We start from the raw sequence: 19,318 nt of genomic DNA on the forward strand, positions 1-19,318 counted from the left end.
CCAATGCCCCCATCTATCTAGTTCAGAATTCATTGGAGGTTAGTGTTTAATAGCCTGATGGCTGTAGGAAAGAAGCTGTTCCTGAACCTGAATGTTAAGCGGCTGTCCCATTTGGGTGACCTAATTGGCGAGTTTAGGAGAGTTTGGAAAAAATGTCATGTTGAAGACCTCCTCCAACTATGTAGAAGACCTCCTTCAACTATGTTGAAGACTAGCTTTGACTAGCTACGACTAACTTCGGGAAAATTGGACACCGAATAGTGGAGAGTGAAGATGACCTCCTATCTCCTTTGACCTCCCTTCAACTATGATGAAGACTGTCTACGACTACCTTTGACTACCCTCGATTACCTATGACTAACATGCCGACCTACTACGACTAAACCTATGAGTAAAAAAAGTATCGATTTTTTTTCCATGGCGACCTGTTTTTACTCAGGGCATTTTTCAACATGTTGAAAAATACGCCTCGACCTAGCTGAGGCCTCAAGTACATGGGGACTACTCTCGAGCATGAAGGAGAGTTACATAGACCTCCTGTCGACCATTCTGCGAGTATGAGTCGAGGGCAAACTCGCGGATTAGGTCGCACAAGTGGGACAGCCCCTTTACAGTTTTGAAGCTCCTGTACCTTCGTCCCAATGGCAGGGATGAAATGTGTTTGTGGCCAGGGTGATGTGGATCTCTGATGATGCTGGCTGCCTTTGAGACAGCGACTCCTGTAAACCCATTCGATAGTGGGGAGGTCAGAACCCGTGATGCACTGGGCTGTGTTCACCACTTTTTGCAGTCTTCTTCGCTCCTGGGTATTCAAGTTGCTGAACCAGGCCGTGATGCAACCAGTCAATACGCTCTCTACTGTACACCTGTAGAAGTTCAAGAGAATCCTCTCTGACATACTGAATCTCTGCAATCTTCTCAGGAAGTAGGGGCGTTGATAATTGCATCAGTGTGCTGGGTCCAGAAAAGATCTTCGGAAATATGCACGCCCAGGAATTTGAAGCTTTTGACTCTCCCCACCATCTTCCTAAACCCACTGACTCCCATGGCTATCTATAAACCCACTGACTCCCATGGCTGTTTATAAACCCACTGACTCCCATGGCTATCTAGACTACTCTTCTTCCCACCCAGCTTCCTGTAAGGACTCCATCCCCTACTCCCAATTCCTCCGTCTACGCCGCATCTGCTCCTAGGATGAGGTGTTTCACACCAGGGCATCGGAAATGTCTTCATTCTTCAGGGAACCGGGGTTCCCCTCCCCTACTATAGATGAGGCTCGCACCAGGGTCTCTTCCATACCCCGTAACACTGCTCTCTCTCCCCATCCCCCCCAATCGTAACAAGGGCAGAGTCCCCCTAGTCCTCACCTTTCACCCCACTAGCCGTCACATACAACAAATAGTCCTCCGTCTGTTTCGCCACCTCCAACGTGACCCCACCACTCGCCACATCTTCTCATCTCCCCCCCACCCCCGTCTGCTTTCCGCAAAGACCGATCCCGCCGTAACTCCCTTGTCAATTCTTCCCTTCCCTCCCGCACCACCCCCTCCCCGGGCACTTTCCCTTGCAACCGCAAGAGATGCTACACTTGTCGCTTCACCTCCCCCCTCGACTCCATTCAAGGACCCAAGCAGTCGTTCCAGGTGCGACAGAGGTTCACCTGCATCTCCTCCAACCTCATCTATTGCATCCGCTGCTCTAGATGTCAGCTGATCTACATCGGTGAGACCAAGCGTAGGCTTGGCGATCGTTTCGCCGAACACCTCCGCTCGGTCCGCATTAACCAACCTGACCTCCCGGTGGCTCAGCACTTCAACTCCCCCTCCCATTCCGTATCCGACCTCTCTGTCCTGGACCTCCTCCATGGCCGGAGTGAGCACCACCTCCAAATTGGAGGAACAGCACCTCATATTCCGCTTGGGTAGTCTGCATCCTAGTGGCAGGCTGATATAAACAGGTTTGTAGGTCTTTATTCTTCTTCTTCCAAAGTCCACAATTAGTATCTTGGTCTCACTGACATTGAGAGCCAAGTTGTTGTGCTGGTACCATTTGGTCAGTCGATCGATCTCACTTCTATACTCTGGCTCATCATAATCTGTAATTTGTCCAACAACGATCGTGTTTTCAGCGAACTTGAAGAGTTCACACTGTGCCTGGCTACACAGTCATGAGTATAGAGTGAGTAGAGCAGGGGGCTGATCACACAGCCTTGAGTTGCTACTGCACTAATAGCTTTTCCCCTTCACCTTAAACCTGCGTCCTCTGGTCCTTGATTCACCTACTCTGGGCAAGAGACTCTGTGCTTCTACACGATCTATTCCTCTCATGATCTTATACACCTCTTTAAAATCGCCCCTCGTCCTCCTGCACTCCAAGGAATAGTCCCAGCCTACTCAACCTCTCGCTACAGCTCAGACCCTCTAGCCCTGGCAACATCCTTGTAAATCTTCTCTGTACCCTTTCCAACTTGACAACATATTTTCTCTAACATGATGCCCAGAACTGAACACAATACTCAGAATGCTGTCACAACATCTTATACAACAGCAACATGACCTCCCAACTTCTTTACTCAATACTCTAACTGATAAAGGCCAATGTGCAAAATGCCTTTTTGACCACCCTATCTACCTGTGACTCCACCTTCAAGGAACCATGCACCTGCCCTCTTAGATCCCTCTGTTCTACAATACTCCCCAGAGCACTACCATTCACTGCGCAGGCCATGCCCATGTTAGACTTCCCAAATTGCAACACCTCACATTGCCTTGTAGATCTAGAGTGCAAGTCAATATTTTTCAATATTTTCAAGAATATAGAGCGGATAAATGTGGCTAACTTCCTTGTAGTACAGGTCTGGGCCAGAGTAAGCTAATATTGACCCCTTATTTCACTTTGAGACTGCAAATGGCCCAGTTCCTCTCTGATGGCATTCTGAGTTTCTTTTGCAAAGCTAATTGGTGTTGTCTGAACTATGATGTTTAGAGTAATATCACTCAATGGGACTGATTTTTGTAGATTCAAGGTGGATTCCGTTAGAATCACTTTTTTATTTTTCTGCTCTTGTGAGCCGTTTCTGGCTCTTTCGTTATACATTCCTGAACATTTGATCATTTAAAATACGATCAAATGCCATTCAGTCATAGGATATTCATCATGTGATGCTTAACGACATGACCTTTGCAAATTGCAACATGCTGCTCAGTTGAAGGTTTTACTGTTCCAATATATTTTTACAAGAAAAACAAGGAAAGCATGGCTAATGTTGATAGTGGATAGTTGTTGGAAACCATTCTTGGTGTAAGTTAGAGATTAATCAATGAAGAGGTGCAGGGTTTTTCTAAGTAACGAGAGAATTTGTCAAAATAATAAAATGGCTAAGGTGGAAAACTAGATGCTAGATATAGAAATTTCAGTTTAACCCCTTGGTACCAGCTTGTATGGTAGTTAACCCTTTGGTACCTGCTTGTATGGTGTTGGTACCTGCTTGTATGGTAGTTAAAGAATGGGATATTATGTAAGAATCCTGGGTGAATTTATATGGTAAAGTTTAGATTAGATTAAGATTAGATAAATTGGAAAGACATATATACTTATATAATCGTGTATATGTTGTGTTTTATATTTGTTTTTTAACTTCTTATGTCTTTTCCTGATTTTTTTTTGGCTTTCACTGGCACTGGTTTGATAAATTCATATAAGAAAAGACAAAATATGAAACGGTATGTAACATTTTATGAGGCTCTACCAAGGGGGTGGAGCTCAATGTATAACAACATCACGGATGTCTATAAATTTTTTGCCATCATTGATGGCTATTCGTCTATAAGGTATCTTTTCTTAGATACCTTAATAGCACCTTTTTTTTTTAAGCACAATCAAGATTTTTATTTGTTTATTTTTTTTGTAAGTAATTGTATGTCACATTTTTTCTTTCTTTTTCTAAGGCACTTTACAAGAAGGAGATGCAATATAAATTTAATAACTCGGGATGACCACCCAACTCCCAGAATTCTGAGGTATTTGGTTGCACCATATGATTCAGGAATACTATCTTGATTTACAATGCAAGACGATAGACAAATAAAGAATGGAGGAATTACATTCTGTAGTTGGAATATAAGGGGTGCCAACGAACCAATTAAGAGGGGTAAAATTTTTGCCCAACTAAAATCTTTGAAAAGCGACATAATGTTTTTGCAGGAAACGCACATGAAACAACAAACACAAATTAGATTAAAGGTGAAGTGGATAGGCCAAACATACTATTCCTCATTTACTTCTAAATCTAGGGGTACGGCTATTCTTATTCGAAAAGGTATTCCTTTTAAATTAAAGAATACTATATCAGATAAAGAGGGAAGATATATTATAATTTCAGGAGAAATTTATGCAACCCCACTAACTATGATAAATATTTACTATCCGAATTTTGACAACCACCAATTTTTTGATAAAATTATAGATATAATATCAGAGTTTAATTACCAAAATGTGATAATAGGGGGGGACTTCAACTGTGTTTTAGATTCATATCTAGATAAATCAGCAAAACAAAGGAGGAGTAATTTAAAATCTAAGACTAGTGAACTTCTAAATACATATATGAAATATACTAATATAATAGATGTATGGAGATCTGCTAATCCAGTTGGAAGGGAATACTCGTTTTACTCTTCGGTACATAAAACTTATTCAAGAATTGTTTATTTTTTAGTGGATATGAAATTAATGGCATATACAAACAATCAAACATACCACATTAGTAGTATCTCAGATCACTCTCCGTTGACATTTTCAGTAAAATTTGAGGGAATGCCGGGTAAAAAATCTTTTTGGAGGTTTAATACACATATTTTAAATGACTTGCAAGACTATCAATATTTAAAACAACAAATGAAACTTTTTTTTGATACAAATGATACACCAGGTACTTTGCCTTCTTTATTATGGGAAACTTTTAAGGCATTTATTAGAGGAATTATAATCAAAGTTTTCAAAATAAAAAGAATAAGACAGAACAAATGTTGTTAGAACAAGAAATCAGACAGAGTTAGATAATGCTAAAGATTCCACGACAGATAAACACAATAAGATAATATTACTGAAATTTAAACTTAATCGAATTTTATCGGCAAGAGTAATAAGACTATTCCAAATTACGAAACAGGAACATTTTGAGTTTGGTGACAAACCACATAAGCTTTTAGCTCGCCAATTGAAAAAACAAGAAAAGGAAAATACTATAACTAAAATTAAATCAGAGAAAGGTGAATTACTAATACTATCTAAAGATATTAATAATAGATTTGCTCAATTTTACCAAAATTTATACACATCTAAAATTAAAATAGAAGATAGTAAAATGAAATTTTTTTTAGATAACTGTAATCTTCCAAAACTGGACCTTTTGGAACAAGAGGAACTTGGAGCTCAAATTACAATTAAAGAAATAGGTGAAACAATAAAATCGTTGAAAAATGGTTTTAGTAATGAATTTTATTTAAAAAAATCATGAGATAACGACCCCTTATTTATTTAATTTATACTCCCATGCTTTTAAAGAAAACAAACTACCTGAAACACTAACAGAATCAACTATTACACTTATTCCAAAAAAAGAGAAAGATTTAGAAGATCCGGGCTCATACAGAGCTATATCACTTTTAAATACAGATCAGAAAATCTTAGCAAAGACTTTAGCAAGAAGATTAAGCGAATATATTAGTAAATTGATAAACCCTGATCAAACGGGGTTTATACCCAAAAGATACTCATTTAATAATTTGAGACGCCTGTTTAATATAATGTACTCACATAAAGTAGAGGAAGAAGATATATCAATTATTTCTTTGGATGCAGAGAAAGCATTTGATCAGGTAGAGTGGCAATACTTATATAAAGTACTGCAAAAATTTAATATGGGAGAGAATTTTATAACATGGGTAAAATTATTGTATGATAAACCGATGGCAAGAATTTTAACTAACAACATGCTATCTCAAACATTTCAACTATCAAGGGGTAATAGGCAGGGATGTGCGTTATCACCCATGCTATTTGCCCTTATGATAGAACCCCTGGCTGAAAGTATAAGAATTCATCCGAATATTCAGGGCTATAATACCAGGGACTCAAAGCATAAAATCTCATTATATGCAGACGATATAGTTTTATATATTACAAAGTCACAAACGAGCATACCAAATTTATTAAATTTAATAGAGGAATTTGGGTCTTTTTCTGGATATAGAATAAACTGGAATAAAAGTGAAATCATGACATTAAAACCTCAAGAACCTACACATTTATTGAAGTTCCCCTTTAAAATCGCAACAGAAAAATTTAAATATTTGGGTATTCAGATTACTAGAAAATATAAAGCATTATTCAACGCTAATTTTATACCTTTATTAAATAAACTTAATACGCTGATTAAATTTTGGAAAACACTTCCTTTATCATTATTAGGTAGAATAAATGCAATAAAAATGATCTTCCTACCACAATTACTATACCTATTTCAGTCTATATATACCAAAATATATTTTTTTAAATTAGACTCTAATATTACTAATTTTATTTGGGACTATAGATCACATAGAATTACAAAAAAAACACTTATGTAAACCAAAAGAGGTCGGGGGACTTTCACTTCCGAATTTTATGTATTATTACTGGGCAGTGCATATTAAGAATATAATTTATTGGCTGGATAGTTCTACCCAACAGACAGAATGGATAAAAATGGAGAAAGAGGATTGTCATCCTTGTAATATAGGAACGATCCTCTTCTCCCCGAAAAAACTGAATAACACAATATATAAGAACCCAATTATATATGGTACAATAAGAATTTGGAAACAAATAAAATTATCTTTAAAATTAAGAAATTTATCATTGTTAATGCCAATAGCGAATAACCCTTTATTTAAACCATCTCTTATTGATAAGACATATAACCAATGGGAAAGTCTCGGAATTAGAAGGATCGGGGATATGTACGAAATGGGAAACCTACTATCATTCCAACAATTACAATTAAAATTTAAACTGAAAAACAACCAATATTTTAAATATCTTCAGATTTGCGATTTCATGAAAAAATATATACAAGGATATCAAAAAATAACTCCTGAATTATTGGAAGAAGCAATGTATATTGAAGCTGACTCACAAAAATTAATATCATATTTATATAATAGTATTCTAAATATAGACCTACCATCGACAGAGGTACTTAGAGAAGAGTGGGAACGGGAACTAATGATAAAAATTATGAAGGTTACATGGGAAAAGTACTTTATATTCACAAATGTTCGATTAATGTAAGACATAATCTAATTCAATTTAAAATTTTACATAGATTATATTATTCAAAAACAAGATTGAACAAATTGTATCCAAATATATCCGCCATTTGTGATAAATGTCTATCCCAAAATGCAACTATAACGCACTCCTTAGTTTCCTGCATAAAACATTATAGATTTTGGAGTGATATTTACGAAATATTTACAAAATTATTTAAGATAAGAATGGAACCTAATACTGAAATGATTATATTTGGCGTAATGGAAGATGGGAATAAATTGAACACATCTCAATTTTTATTTTTTAACTATGGTTTAATAATAACAAAAAATTAAAATTTAAATTTTGGAAATATACATCAATACCAACGCTTAAAATGTGGATTGCAAGTATGTTGTACACCGCACATCTTGAAGAAATGCGATTCCTCCTAATGGATAAATCAGACCAATTCATAACGAGTTGGTCTCCATTTGTCGTCTTTTTGGAATCATATGGTGCAACACAATTGTAAAAAATAACTGTTTCAGGACTGGACAAGGGTTGGTCAAGATTATAAACAATGATCTCCTTACTTTTTAATGTTACATTTTCTTTTTTCTATTTTCTTTTTCTCAACTTTCTTCACTCATTTGTCTTTTTTCTTTTTCTTCACACACTATATATCTCACGTCTTTCTATCCTTTACTATCTAATTTCTTTTTCTTATTCTAATCTTTCTTTAATATAACAAAAAAAAAAAGAAGCTGTACATAAAATGTATTATGAAAATAAATATTAGGCACTTTGGTGCCATATGATTGTACTTGCTTCTAATAAAATAAAATATATTTTTTTTAAAAGATATAGAAATTTCAGAAGTCAACAAAGAGGATGTTTTGTATAGGCACAGTGGCGCAGCTGGTAGAGCAGTTACTTCACAGTGCCAGAGGCCTGTGCTCGAGACTGACCTTGGGTGCCATCAGTGTGGAGTTTACACATTCACCCTGTGTGACCGTGTGGGTTTCCTCCAGGTACTCTGGTTTCCTCCCACATCCCAAAGACGTGCGGAATTGGCCTCTGCGCGATGCCCCATAGTTGTGGGAATGGATGGCATGGAACTAGTGTGAAACGATGATTGAAGGTCAGTACGGACTCATTGAGCCAAAGGGCCCATTTCCATGTTGCGTTTCTAAAATAAACTAAGGGTATTTAATTTACTACTCCAGAATGTGTTGATTTCATCTGTGTATCACAGTATCAAAAGGTCCATTTGATGTTTTGTTGTAAAGTTAAGTGGAATTATTTATAAACCAACTATATAAAATATTTATTTAAAAGCTGCTTCTCATATTCCTACATTCATATGTCGCTCGCTCTCACTCACTCTCAAAATTCAAGTCGTATCGATTTGATTTCTATTGGATTTTAATACTATCATTCTCCAGAACAAGTATGATATTTCCAAATAGGTACAGAACCAACAAATGCAAACAAAGCAGCTTGGTGCCACTGAACCACATTGTATTTGTAAATTGCACATAGTCTTGAGTCACTAGTACTGTAGTTCTGCTATAATGTGCATTTCGATAACACAAATTAGATATAACACAAGCAATTAATTAGGGAACACTATTTGCATTATGCAGGACCGAATTAATTATGATGTGATTTAGCTGAGAACTAGAGAACAACTTAAAAGTTTCTCTGAAAATTGACAAACCAGGTTAAAAAAAAAACTGTCTTGGGGGAAAAAAAGTCTACATAGGCTACCCCACAATAATAAGACATTGTTGTCTCTTAAGTAGGTATGTTGCAAAGCCTACCTGAAGATCGCTGAAAATCTGTCCCAGCTCGTGTGCGTGATTTTGGCGCCGTTTAGAGGGGGGCGGATTTAAAACGCGATTTTCCCTAGGCTGTTCAAATCGAGGTTTTTCAGCCTAGTTAATTCTTAACGAAAAATCGCTGGAAGATTCCGTAGCTGGAGCTATTTCTAGTTTTAAGGGCTTTCTTTACTTGTTATAGTAGGTTAAAAATTAACCTCTAAACCTGCGACCGCCGACAACGGGTCGGATCTCATACAGGGGACAACAGAAGGTAGGCTGTTTATTTTTACGTTAAAAAGGGCTTCTTAAGATCCCTTTATACAAAGTTTAATGTTGCGAGTAGCTAATTTGGGCCCCATTGTATCCCGCAGTATTTTTCTGGGCATTTGAGGGCACAAATCTACCACAATGTGAACGTTCTAGACCAGCGCGTTCACAGGATCCCACTAGAAAGCTGATTTAAATGGACTTTAATTTACAGCAATTGAACACTAAATTCCTTCCATTTGGCCTATAAATTAATGTAAATAAGATTTAAAAATCATGTTTTATTGTGAATTATTTGTGAATATTATTTGGACACTTAGGCTATTTAAAAATGTTAATCATTTATTAAGAAATGGATAGATGTTTAGATCTAGTAATTGAAGTTTGAAATTAGCTACAATTGGGTAACTAACTAATTATATGCTTTAATTTCAGGTCATCCAAGTAAGATTATTTTATATTTGTTTCAGAATGCTTCAATCTATGATAACTGAAAATTTCATTCAGTTCTCTTAATTTTTAAGAAAGCTATGTGCTTTTGACTGTCCACGATCACAGCTTTTTTGTTATGTCCATAGAAAATCAATAGGGAACAAGATGCTAATTTCCGAGTATGAAAATGGCCATAACTTTTTTAATACTTGAGATATGAAAGTGAATTAGGTGTCAAATTAAACTTCTTTTTATGCTTTATCTGATGGGATAAATTGCAAACTTGATTTTTAAAATCTCAAAATTTTGTAACATTGCTATCTTAAGAACACAGCTGCTACTTAAACTGGAAGGTACACAAAATTGCTGGGGGAACTCAGCGGGTGCAGCAGCATCTATGGAGCGAAGGAAATAGGCGACGTTTCGGGCCGAAACCCTTCTTCAGACTCCTCTGCTACTTAAACTGTGTGTGGCCATTGAAATTGATAAGCATTCACTGTTAATGACACTTGTGGGAAGATTGTTAAATAATAACAACCTTTAGTATTTTTAGTTTATAGTAACAACTTCTTATTGAAAATACATTTATATTTGAAAATCTTGCATGAAAAATAACTTTGTCATTGCAAGTCTGAAATACTGTCGTCCCTAACCCATGACACAATTGCCTTTATAGTGAGATTTTCTGACGAGATTTCTTGGGAACACAACTATCACATTATACAGACATTACCAGTAGCCATCCTCAAGAGTCCTACAGGTTGCAAAGCACATTTTTGACTGACATGAGAAGTTCAATATTGTTCTGGCTAATATTGCAAGTGGAAATCAAACAAACGTGCCTACCTCTGCAGACATTTTTGCCAGTCTATCTGGTGCAATATTTCCACAAAGGACATTTCTTCGCAGATTAGGGTTCTTAGAGTCTTTCAAATTTGCGATTCTGCTCCTCATTCTGTTTTTATATTTCATATCTGTGTTTTTAAATTCTTGATATACACGTCAGAAACTGTTAAGGAAACTCAAGCAAGTTGTAGCTTTTCTTGAAAATAATATTAATTGAATACCAGAAAGATTACATATGCAATAAATCACTCCAGGGCCATCCTAATATTACTGCTATTACAATTATATGCAATGAAATATTTTAATAAACTTACATACTATCTTGTGATAATGTGCAAATGACACTTATTTTTGTTTCTATACTTTGTACAAAGTGTCGGATTTATTTACAAGCAAAAGCTTGATTCTGGGAGATGAACAGTTTCTACCTATGGGTTATTTTGCTGACCTTGTGCATTAACAGAACTATATTGTTAACAAATCACAACTGGGACCTGGTTAAATACATGTACTTCACAAAACTGTGTCACGCAAGACATTGGTGAGGCCACATTTGTTGTATTGTGTTCAGAGTTGGCCATCCTACTATGGGAAGGACATCATTAAGTTGGAAAGAGTACAGCGAAGACTTATGAAGATGTTGCCAGGATTCAACAGCATGAGCAATAGGGAGATGTTGGGCAGGCTAGGACTTTATTCCTTGGAGCACAGAAGACAGAGGGTGATCTTATAGATGTGTATAAAATCATGTGGGGGAATAGATAGGGGGATTGCATAGAATCTTTGACCCACAGTACAGATTTAAGGTGAGACGGAAATGTTTCAATGGGAACCCAAAGAGCTGCTTTTTCCACTCAGAGGGTGGTGGGTATATGAAATGAGTGTCAAAGAAGGTAGTGGAGACAGGTACGATAATAGCATTTAACAGACACATGGACAGGTACATGGATAGCAACGGTTGAGAGGGATATGGACGAAATGCAGGAGAATGGGACCAGCTTGAAGCAGCATCTTGGTCAGCATGGACTGGTTGAGCCAAAGAATTCTGTCTCTAGATATCAATATTCTTCCTTGATGAGGAAAAGCCCAAATGTTGTTTGTTAATACTGAATTGTAGTGTGACTTTTCTCACACTCATTTGCACTGTGGAAGCACATGCTTCAGCACAATAATGGGAGAGGCGGTGGGTGGCACAGGGTATTTTTTTAGTAATGGCAAAAAGTATTCTCAATCTAAAAATAGAAGAGCAATTCAGGCCAAAACGAGACCATTGTACAAAAAATGGGAAATTTATTGCGGGGCCTCGTCAGCTGCAACTATGCTTCTGGGAGTCTGATCAACTGACTGTTCTGACACAGCCCCTGTGCGGCACTGCATCCAAGTATTAGGCACCCAGTGGAAGTGGCTCAGGGGAAAGTGCCCATTGATATGGGGCAAAGGAAGATCAGTCTACATCATCAGAGAAGCACACGTACTATAAGCAAGCCTGCAAACCACTTTGCAGATTCAAGCCGTGAAGTATCACAGAAAATGGCACACTGCATCATTCCTTAAATATTGCAGGATCAAAAGCTGGGCAGAGGTATTCTGTGCCAAGTGACACACATGGCCTTGAAATTGCTTCACACCATTTTTTTGGATGTGGAATCAGTGTTGTGGGTCACTCAAAACATTTGTGAAAGTCGCTTAGACAGCAAGAACTTTCAGTGCTCAGAGAATAGCATTGTTTGGTTGCTTTGTATTTGACATTGTCGGTTTTAGAGCAGCATTCCCTAGTGACAAGTTGAAAGTTCTCGCATTGCCAGCATGGGACATAGGCAGGTCCATCTCTTTGGAAGCTTTTAAAGGGATGTATTACAATACCAGTCATAATATTCCAGTTACAACCATGTTTGCCACTGAATGAATGGCTGCTATCATGATGGGAGACGGGTGGGGGGATGTTCCCAGAGTGTCCAAAAGGACTAGCAGAGGCTGGTGAAGAAGTGGTCTAGCAGTCACGACAGACATGCAAGGTTGCAATTAAGGTCATAGTAAGCCACAAAGAGGATTAAAAATGCTTTTAAATAGCACCAATACAAGAATACAAATGAGAAAAAGTAAAATCTGATTTCAGTAAAGAAGAATTGTTTTTCAGAGCTGAATTGTTTGTGTGATGTGTGATTATTGGTGTCATTTAAAAAAACCTGTTAGAACTAAAATTCCAATTGAATTTTATTTATTTTTTTAAGGTGCTAAGGCACCCAGAAATATGCATAGAATTGCTCTGCTCCGAGTTAACCCGATTTTCAAAAGACTGCAGATACTGCAATCTGGAGCAAAAAACAACAAACAGCTGGAGGAGCACAGGGGGTCAGGTAGAATCTGTGGAGGGAAATGGTCAGTCGACTTGTTGGGCCAAGATCCTTCCTCAGGACTGAAAGAGTGGAAAAGAGGTAGCCAGTGTACAGAGGTGAAGGGAAGTGGGCAACAGCTGGCATACAATAGGTGGATGCATGTAAGGAGTGCATTTGTGGAAAAAGTCTATGAGGGGAGAGACAGGTGGAGGTAAAATTTTCAGCATCTGCTCTTTCAGACTGTAGCAATGAAACAATAACTATCCATTTCCCTCCACAGATGCTGCCTGACCCACTGAACTCCTCCCAAGAGGTTCTTTTTAGTTTCAAAGTAGGGCACCATCTTTGTCCTTGAGCAAACCACGATTCGGCCCAAACAATTTCTAGCTCTTGACTTCATAAAACCTTTCTACCATCCACAAGGTACATGCCAAGAGTGCAATAGAATATTCTCCATTAGCATGAATGAGTACAGTTCCAACAATACTCAAGAAACTCAACTTCACAATGCAGCCCATTGATGGGCACCTAAATATCATCTTCAAACATTCACTCTATCCACCACTGATGGATCTGTTGTAGCAAAATGCAGCATCCTCCAATGCATTGTAATAACTTACCAAGGCTTAATTGACAGCAGCTCCCTAATAAACAATCTTTATGACTAGGAAAGAGAATTTATTATGGGGGAACAAGGAAATTGGAGACGTGTTGAACAGGTACTTTGTGTCTTCTGTAGTGAAGACAGATCCAATCTCCCTGATGTACTAGTGGCCAAAGGATCTAGGGTGAAGGAGGAACTGACGGAAATTCACATTAGGCAGGAAATGGTGTTGAGTAGACTCATGAGGCTGAAGGTTGATAAATCCCCACGGCCTGATGGTCTGCATTCCAGGGTACTTAAGGAAGTGGCTCCTGAAATCGTGGACGCATTGGTGATCATTTTCCAATGTTCTATTGATTCAGGGTCAGTTCCTGTGGATTATAGACAAAAGGTGCAGGAGTAGGCCATTCGGCCCTTCGAGCCAGCACCGCCATTCAATGTGATCATGGCTGATTATCTACAATCAGTACCCCGTTCCTGCCTTCTCCCCATATCTCCTGACTCTGCTATCTTTAAGAGCTCTATCTAACTCTCTCTTGAAAGCATCCAGAGAATTGGCCTCCACTGCCTTCTGAGGCAGAGAATTCCACAGATTCACAACCCTGTGTGAAAAAGGTTTTTCTCATCTCTGTTCTAAATGGCTTACCCCTTATTCTTAAACTGTGGCCCCTGGATCTGGACTCCACCAACATCAGGAACATGTTCCTGTCTCAATCGTGTCCAAACCCTTAATAATCTTATATGTTTCAATAAGATCCTCTCTCATCCTAATGTTACTTTGAATCCATTCATCTAAATCATTGATGTATATTGTAAATAGCTGCGGTCCCAGCACCAAGCCTTGTGGTATCCCACTAGTCACTGCCTGCCATTCTGAAAGGGACCCGTTAATCCCTACTCATTGTTTCCTGTTTGCCAACCAGTTTTCTATCCATGTCAGCACTCTACCCCCAAAACCATGTGTTCTAATTTTGCCCACTAATTCCTTATGTGGGAACTTATCAAATGCTTTCTGAAAGTCCAGGTACACTACTTCCACTGGCTCTGTTATCCATTTTCCTAGTTACATCTTCAAAACATTCAGTTTCCATCCCTGGTCCTCTTGCAGCCATGTCTCTGTAATTCCCACAACATCATACTTGCCAATTTCTAACTGAGCCTCCAGCTCATCCACTTATTTATTATACTTCATGCATTCACGTACAACACTTTAACTTCGGTATTCACCTCCCCTCTCACACCGCTCACTATTGGCCCCGACCTTACTCTCTTATCGCTTCTTGAACTTTCCTTCCCATTAATTCAGGATACTTTTGTAACTTTTCCTGTACTCACTTCCCCTTTAACTCAATCTTTATATTCCCAATTTGTCAACCCCTCACACCCACTATTTAGTTTAAACCCACACGTGTAGCCCTAGCAAACCTGCCTGCCAGAACGTCGTTCCCCCTCCAGTTAAGGTATAACCCATCCTTTTTGTACAGGTCACCCCTACCCTAGAAGAGATCCCAATGGTCTATAAATCTAAATCCTTGCTCCCTGCAACAACGCCCCAGACACACATTCAGATCCCCTATCGCCCTGTTCCTTGCCCTCACTTGCACAAGGTACCAGAAGCAATCCAGAGATAACCACCCTCGAAGTCCTGTATTTTCAGTCTTCTTCCTAATTCTCTAAACTCGCATTGCAGAACCTCCTTACTCTTCTTCCCGATGTCGTTTGTGCCGACGTGCACAACTACTCCGGCTGTTCACCTTCCCTCTCGAGGATGTACTGAAGTCGGTTTGTGATATCTTGAACCCTTGCAGCAGGGAGGCAACAGACCATCCTCGGGTCTCGCCTGCCGCCACAGAATCTCCAGTCCGCACCTCGGACAATGGAGTCACCCACCACTATGGTTCTGCCTGACGTCGGTCTCACCAGTCGAGTCTCGTCGCTAGGATTGGAGCCATCGGCCTGTCTGCTGCTTGGACTGGTTCTCCCGTCATTTTGGATTACAATCCTAAACATCCTAATGGTAACCACACTAAGGAATTTTGCACGATACTCTAGATACTGTAAATCTGAAACACAAACAAAACTGTTCTATCTTTGTATTGTCCGCCCTGTTTCTCAATCATGGCGGCAGAACCCAGATGGACGGAAATGAAAAGCTGAATAAATCGAGCAATATATATTAACAAAAGCAAATTCACGTCTCATAATCTTGCTTAGTCCTTTAACCACTGCCCGTCCCTCACCACCCTCACAACTTGCCGATTCTCCATCCAAGGTCGGATAGTTTGAAGTTTAATATGGTTACACAGCCTAATTCTGATCACTGTAACAGTCAAGGACCGAGATTATTTCTTGTGAAGGATATTTTCCTCAATTTGCGCTCCAAGCTCATCACAATCTGAGCCAATTGCTATGTAGTCACCTAAACAGAAAAGATGGAAAATACGTGAGAAAACACATCCATAATGTCCTCCTTTCAAACACTGTTAAAATGGAGATTCCCTTTCCCAGCCACATCAGACTCCCTCAACACAAATACCACCATCCCTGCCCCCAACATATCCATCAACTCTCCCTGACCATCAAATACAATTTTCACCACAATATTAACAATTTAATCACTGAATACCAAATGTAGCATGCAAAATCTCTTTAATTTAAACTGAATAACCAAAGCTCAAAAAGCTTAAGACTTCAGTTAAGAGCCAATCATAAAGACACAGGAAACACTTCACACAGGAAGATCTTCTCAAAGTCTCCATGCTAACCAATTAAGTAGACTAGTATTATGGAGTTTTTAAATTTTTAAATTAGGACATTTCATAAATTTCTTGCGGGGCATGACACGGTGGATGGTAGGATGATGTTTCCCCTAAATTTCTTCATCCAAAGGGTACTGAAGCTTTGTAGTTCTCGACAGTACGAGAGCAGTGATTACATTGACAAGATGACTAAAGATTTTTGGATATTAAGGGAATCAAAGGCTATGCAGCTAGTATATGAAAGCAACAAATAAATAACAATCGGATGAATTCATAGCAGAAAAGATGCCATGGAAAACCCACTCTCGCTTCCATTTCTTATATTATTATGACAGATTTGTTACTATATTTATACCAGGCAATGTATAATTTTGGAGCTGGAAACCAAATTGGCACAGTTGGCAAACAAAATTTCCTCATACTTTCATATTCCAAATACATCTTAGAAAATTGCATTTATACAATTTACATTGATATTCACACAATATTGATAAAATGCACATTTCATTCACAATAGTGAACTGCTATTGCCTTGTTACATACTTCAGTGCAATGAACTGAATGAATCTCCATTCCTGAACAATGAAACTTATTAACCCATTACCTCTGATTATCAAGCAAATTTTAAAAATACGTAACTTAATCTATTTTTAAGTAGATGTGGTTTTGTTAGGGAAATTAACTAGTGTCCAAAAAATGTCTCTCATATTTTCTTTAGGACACAGAAAGATGCCATTTGGCCAATCAAGTCAATGACAATGCATCTGTCCTATTCTGTCCACGTCCCTGTGACCCGTTCTCTCTCAGATGCCTGTCAACTCAAGACTGATTTCTTGCATTTTCCTAAACTAGCGGTAATTTACTGTTGCCCTTTAACCTACCAGCACTTCTTTGGGATGTGGGAGGAAAGTAAAGCATCTGGGGGAAATCGTCAAGGAAGGTGCAAACCACATACAGACAAGACCGAAGGTCAGGATTGATCCCAGCTCACTCGAGCTGTGTGGAAACAGTAGTGCCACTTTGCTGTTTAACTTGATAAATGGGGAAATATGGGATCATTAAGGTTAAAAATATTTTCCAACTTATCTCCTTCTCTGTCACATCTGGCTGCTCAATTCAATTTAAACATGACTGATCTATGTTGGCCTCAATACCACTTCTGTGCCAGCTCCCCTTCAGGCTTAATTCAGATCTTTATCCATTTCATATATGATCTGGTTTCCACCACCCTCAGACAGACAATTCAAGTGATTTACTACCCTCCAAGAATCTGAACTCTGCACACCTGAACTTTTAGTGACAGGTCCCTTATCTTGTGGTCTTGTTACCTTGTTTGTGATCTTCCACTTGACTAAATACCTCATCCCATATTATGTAATATCATACCCAGGTACTGTCAAACCTGCTTTATGATACAACATGTCTGAATAGTCGCCTTCAATCGTCTAAACTCCAAGGAACACAAATCCAAACTGCCTAATCTCTCTTGATCGGACAATCCCCTTTTCTAGGAATTAGCATGGTAAACCTCCACCAATGCCATTATATCCTTTCTTCAGTAAAGGGGCTGGAACAGTATTCCAGGCAAGGACTCGCTAACCCTAGGGTGGCACAGCGAGTTGCTGCCCTACAGCTTCTTGCAGCGCCAGAGACGCTGGTTCAATCCTGACTACGGGTGTTGTCTGTACGGAGTTTGTACGTTCTCCCCATGAACGCGTGGGTTTTCTTTGTGATCTTCGTTTTCCTCCCATATTCCAAAGATGTACAGGTTTGTTGGTTAATTGGCTACTTACTATAAGTGAAAATTGGCCCTAGTTTGCGTATGTTAATGTGTGGGGATTGCTGGTCGTTGCGGACTCAGTGGGTCGAAGAGCCTGTTTCCGCGCTGTACCTCTAAACTAAACCCCTGCACAATTGTAATAATGCCTTCAATATAGGCCAGCATTCTATTTGCCTTTTTAACTGCATGTTGGACCTTGTTGCTAATTTGTGATTCATGCAGGAGAATACCTGGACCCCTCTAAATTTCAGTCATTTGCCTCTCCCTTCATTCAGATAATAATCCACCATTGCATTCCTATTTCTGATGTGCTTGACTTTATACTACCCCACTTTAAGCTATGTTCAATCACTCCAATCTATCTATAACCCATTTTAGAATCATAATGTCCTCATCATAACATGCCCTTCTGCCTATTTGTATCTCCATATCCAGCAAATCATGCTCTGGATGGTTTCAATAACAAAGAGCTTTATTTAAGTGACTACAAACCTTTGTTGTAATTGACATTATACATACGACTCACGTGCCCTTTCCAAGAGAACCAGCTGGAATTGAAGGTGACTCCTCTCTACTCCCATTAGATGAGAGTATCCTGCAAGATTCAACCATTTTTCAGAACCGAAATGCTCAAGGCTGCTTGCTAGGGTTTTCTGGAGTGAGATGTGAATGTATAGATGGGAATGTTGCCACTGAACTGAAGTTTTTTTTTTAAATAGTATTTGTTTATGAAGTTAATTGAAGCATGACTTACCGTCCGTTTTCATTGCAGCAGCTAACATTTCTCTACACTTGACCCGTACCGAGTCAGTGGTAAAAGGAGCCTGAGGATAACTTTTCAGTTGAAACGGTGATGGAGTATATAATGCTTCATGTGAGATACTGGAATTGCTTCCTGAACTAAAAAGCACAAAATTCAAGTTTTTAATCAGAATCTGAATAGGTTGATTGACTCTGCTTCAAGGACTTCTACATGAAGAGTTTATCTAAGATACTATACCTAATTATTGTACCCAAGTTTTCACAAAATCTACATTTATCCACAGAAATGTCCATTCGTTCACAGGTTTTGTTTGTCAAATGAAAATGTTTGTCATTTTTCAAATCTGGGGATACCTAATGTGAAAGAGCTTGTTTAATAAGGGAAGCAAAAGATTACTATACATCGAAAG

At 38.6% G+C, this 19,318-nt stretch overlaps 1 protein-coding gene across 4 annotated transcripts in view; it reads right to left on the bottom strand.

The window, feature by feature from the left end:
- Positions 1 to 19,318, bottom strand: part of tcea1 (transcription elongation factor A1) — a 51,434-nt gene that overhangs the window by 5,241 nt on the left and 26,875 nt on the right. For all 4 annotated transcript variants that reach the window (XM_033019731.1, XM_033019730.1, XM_033019733.1 and 1 more), the window contains 3 exons: positions 18,901 to 19,046; positions 15,970 to 16,026; positions 10,668 to 10,822 (listed from right to left, as the gene is read on the bottom strand). In XM_033019731.1, the coding sequence (XP_032875622.1) occupies positions 10,668 to 10,822; positions 15,970 to 16,026; positions 18,901 to 19,046 (358 nt within the window). The remainder of the gene's footprint in view (positions 1 to 10,667; positions 10,823 to 15,969; positions 16,027 to 18,900; positions 19,047 to 19,318) is intronic.

Source organism: Amblyraja radiata, chromosome 4, assembly GCF_010909765.2.
Source record: "Amblyraja radiata isolate CabotCenter1 chromosome 4, sAmbRad1.1.pri, whole genome shotgun sequence".
Classification (NCBI taxonomy): Eukaryota; Metazoa; Chordata; class Chondrichthyes; order Rajiformes; family Rajidae; genus Amblyraja; species Amblyraja radiata.